At 35.1% G+C, this 3201-nt stretch overlaps 1 protein-coding gene across 1 annotated transcript in view; it reads left to right on the top strand.

Moving 5' to 3' along the window:
- The window catches only part of LOC104469327 (catenin alpha-3-like), a gene marked incomplete at both ends in the record, with an annotated part of 51757 nt that extends 51460 nt beyond the window's left edge, over positions 1 to 297 (top strand). The window contains one exon of the mRNA XM_010083790.1: positions 141 to 297. Within this exon, the coding sequence (XP_010082092.1) occupies positions 141 to 297 (157 nt within the window). The remainder of the gene's footprint in view (positions 1 to 140) is intronic.
- Between the last annotated feature and the right edge of the window lie 2904 nt (positions 298 to 3201).

The following is a 3201-nucleotide window of genomic DNA, read 5'->3' as shown; positions in this document are numbered from 1 at the left end:
TGAGAATAGAAGCGAAAGCTGAACAATGCTTTTGCTTAGAGAACAGAAATCTTGCTCTGCAATTTTAAGTAAAACATAAAATTTTGTTTCTGAAGACACAGTTATTTAGATGCTGGGTTTTGTGTTTATTTTTGGTACAGGTTATTAATGCTGCTTTAGCTCTTGCTGCCAGACCAAAAAGTCAAGTTGTGAAAAACAACATGGAGATGTACAGGAGTACATGGGAGAATCACATCCATGTTCTTACTGAAGCTGTGGATGATATAACAAGTATTGATGATTTTCTTGCTGTATCAGGTATGATAATTTTCAGAATCTTGTTGTCTTATATGCTTTGAAAACTTTTAATAACATTTCAATGGGAAACTAATGGAGGATTAGATAGTGTAAGGTTTTGTGAAGCTGTTGCTTCTGTTTAAAATGTTATCACATGGTAGATCTTTCTGCTCTGTACAGTACAGACCTGGGTAGAAGTTGTTTGAACAAACTAGATGCATGAAGCAGAATGGATATGTTACAGTGGGTACATTTATCCATTCTCTCAGCTTCATGTAGCTCTAAGTTTCAGAATGATCTCTGCAGCCTCCGTCTATAAAAGGAAGTGCATTTTAATGTGCATGTACATAAACCAGGAGATTCTCACAATATACTTTGTTCTAGTTGCTGTGGAACCCACCGTAGCATTTTCAGCATTACAAATTTTTGTCAAACAAAATGTATTTATAAACGTGTTCACTTTGATAGCAGTAAACTGTATTTAATGAAGCAGTGAGTGTCTTCAACATTTAAACAGAACATAGAAAACAATTGTTCTACTTCTTGTGGTTTAAAGATCCCAATTCAACTTCTGTGTCTTCTCTTAAGTTAGTATAACATGAACAGCAAGAAAAAAACTTACCTCATCTTCTTTAAATGTGGTTTAACTTTTGTGTTTCCTAATGGCCTGTGGGCCCCGTGCGGCCCTGTGCTTGCCCATTTTTCTCTGGGCATGTCCATTGCACTTTAATTCTGTTTGTTAGGATTATATGGTTTATGCAGCAGTATGTATGTAGCATGAATAGTTCTGCAGATGTCAGTAGTTTGAAACCATTATAAGTGAAGTCAGAACTAAGTTCATTTTCCTGAATTATTCTTTGCTCACTAAACGTGACGGTTGAGTCTTGTCTAAAAGGGAACTTAGATAGCCTGGATGTTAATTGCTCTAAAGCTTACTTGTATATCTTCCAAAATATCACCTTTACTGTGGTAACTGAAGGCTGCTGGACAGAGTGCTGTTTCTTCCTTGTGTTCGGAATTTGGATATTCCAGTGCAAAAACTGTAAGCAGAGATCCCTGTTCAGGCCCTTTCTGGCTCTGCCAATGCTGGATACAGACTTTTCCTCAGAGCATGAAGGTTGTCCTTGCTTTATAGTGGTCAGCTGGTATACCTAGCAAGTGATTTAGGTCTGAATGTAGAAGAATTTACTGCAAATAGTGCAGGTTGGTTATTCATTGAGCTACTCTCCTACATGTATCGCAGCATCTTAGTACAGGAAAAAATAGCCAGAGGATTATTTTTTTTTCCTTGTGTAAGTTATCCTTTAATGGAAGACAATTATGATTCTTCCTGTTGCTTATAGGGTCTGTGAGGTTGCAAGTCTTTCCTGCTGGATGGAAACTAAAATTTCTGCATGTATTATAGAGCTGTTAACAAAGGCAATAAGAAACAAGTCAGTTGCTACTGAATTAAATACATGAATCTCTTTAACCTACTATGAAATCTCCTGCGTGTTAAAATTCTCCTTTCAAATTCGTTGATTTAAAGGTTTCTTTTTAACTACACAACCATGATTCATTTAAATGTCACATTTCAGATATTTTTTCAAAATTTTCTTGTCTTTAAGAATAGTGTTAGAGACCTTCCAGTAGACCTTCCAACAATAATTGGACAAAAACCATGTCATTGGGCAGCTACTCTTTTCAGAGTAGACTCCTGGCTTTTTGATGTATTTTAAATTCTTTGGTTAAGCTGAGTGATAGACAGTATTTAATAGTAAGTAAAAGCAGAAACTGTATCTTAAGTAGCAGTGATGTGTATCATGAGGTCCAAAAAAGTAAACATTCATATATTTGCTCTAACCCATGTGTAGAGCATCTTCTATAAGCTTTGGTAGAACCTTTTGACACGTGTTAATTTAATTTGTTTAACTTACAGTGTCATGCTTGTTCTTAAGTGATCTGAATAGGTGTTTCCCTGTGGTGGTGTCACCTACCTGCTTTGGAAAGGGGCTTTTATTTGTGGTTTGTGGGTTGTTTTGGGTTTGTTTGTTTTTTTTTTTTAATTAACTCTTGTACAGAGAAGCAATTATTAAGATTAATTATAAGGAACGGTGCAAGCCACTCTTGGTCTACTCCTCAGTGTATTAGTACCATTATTGTGTTCTGAGAGAGTAACATTCCTGTATTACTCTGTCTAAATAGAAAAGTTAATTGTGTAATAGAAGATGGTAATCAAACTTTTTTGGAAATCACTTGGTAATTAGGAAAAATAATGTACGTTGTTTTATGTTTGAGATGAAAGGAATGCAAGAACAAATTTCTAATGAGTCTGTTTTTTCTACAGAATATAGTATTTTACAGCACATACCAACATGGGCATATTAGGGGAAGAATGTTTTTTTAATTGCATAGTTCAATCAAAATTGATACTGTGCTGTCTCAGGTACTCAAATTTGAGTTGAATGTCTGAATCTGCAGCTCTGCCGCATCTTCCAGGTTGGTGAGGGAAGTGATTAGTGTTAAAATCATATTCAAAAAAAAGTGCTCTTTTTTGCAAATATGATTAACACACATTCGCTAGTAATTCTACAGATTCAGAATTCTAAATTTTACAATAGAACTTCCTACTTGAAAATTACTTTAAATTGCATCTCTGATTGATTTGTAGGTCAGATTCTTCTACCTGATACAAAATGTAATTCCCAAAACTGTTAAGAGTTGGAAATACCTATTTTCTTGTTTACATTATGTATCTCCTTTCCACACAGGGTCACCTGAGCCTTGGATGGCAAGTCATTTTGTAAAATTATGTTAGTCATGTGAGCTGTTCTGGGTTACTGATTATTTGGAGGGTAAATTGAATACTTGTAGCTGCATTTCTCCTATGGACATTTTTAAAGTACAATGTAACTCCCATTAGTGTCTGCAAAAGTTTTACACATA

Source organism: Pterocles gutturalis, unplaced genomic scaffold (assembly GCF_000699245.1).
Source record: "Pterocles gutturalis isolate BGI_N339 unplaced genomic scaffold, ASM69924v1 scaffold31621, whole genome shotgun sequence".
Classification (NCBI taxonomy): domain Eukaryota; kingdom Metazoa; phylum Chordata; class Aves; order Pterocliformes; family Pteroclidae; genus Pterocles; species Pterocles gutturalis.
This window is presented reverse-complemented; position numbering and strand designations above follow the sequence as displayed.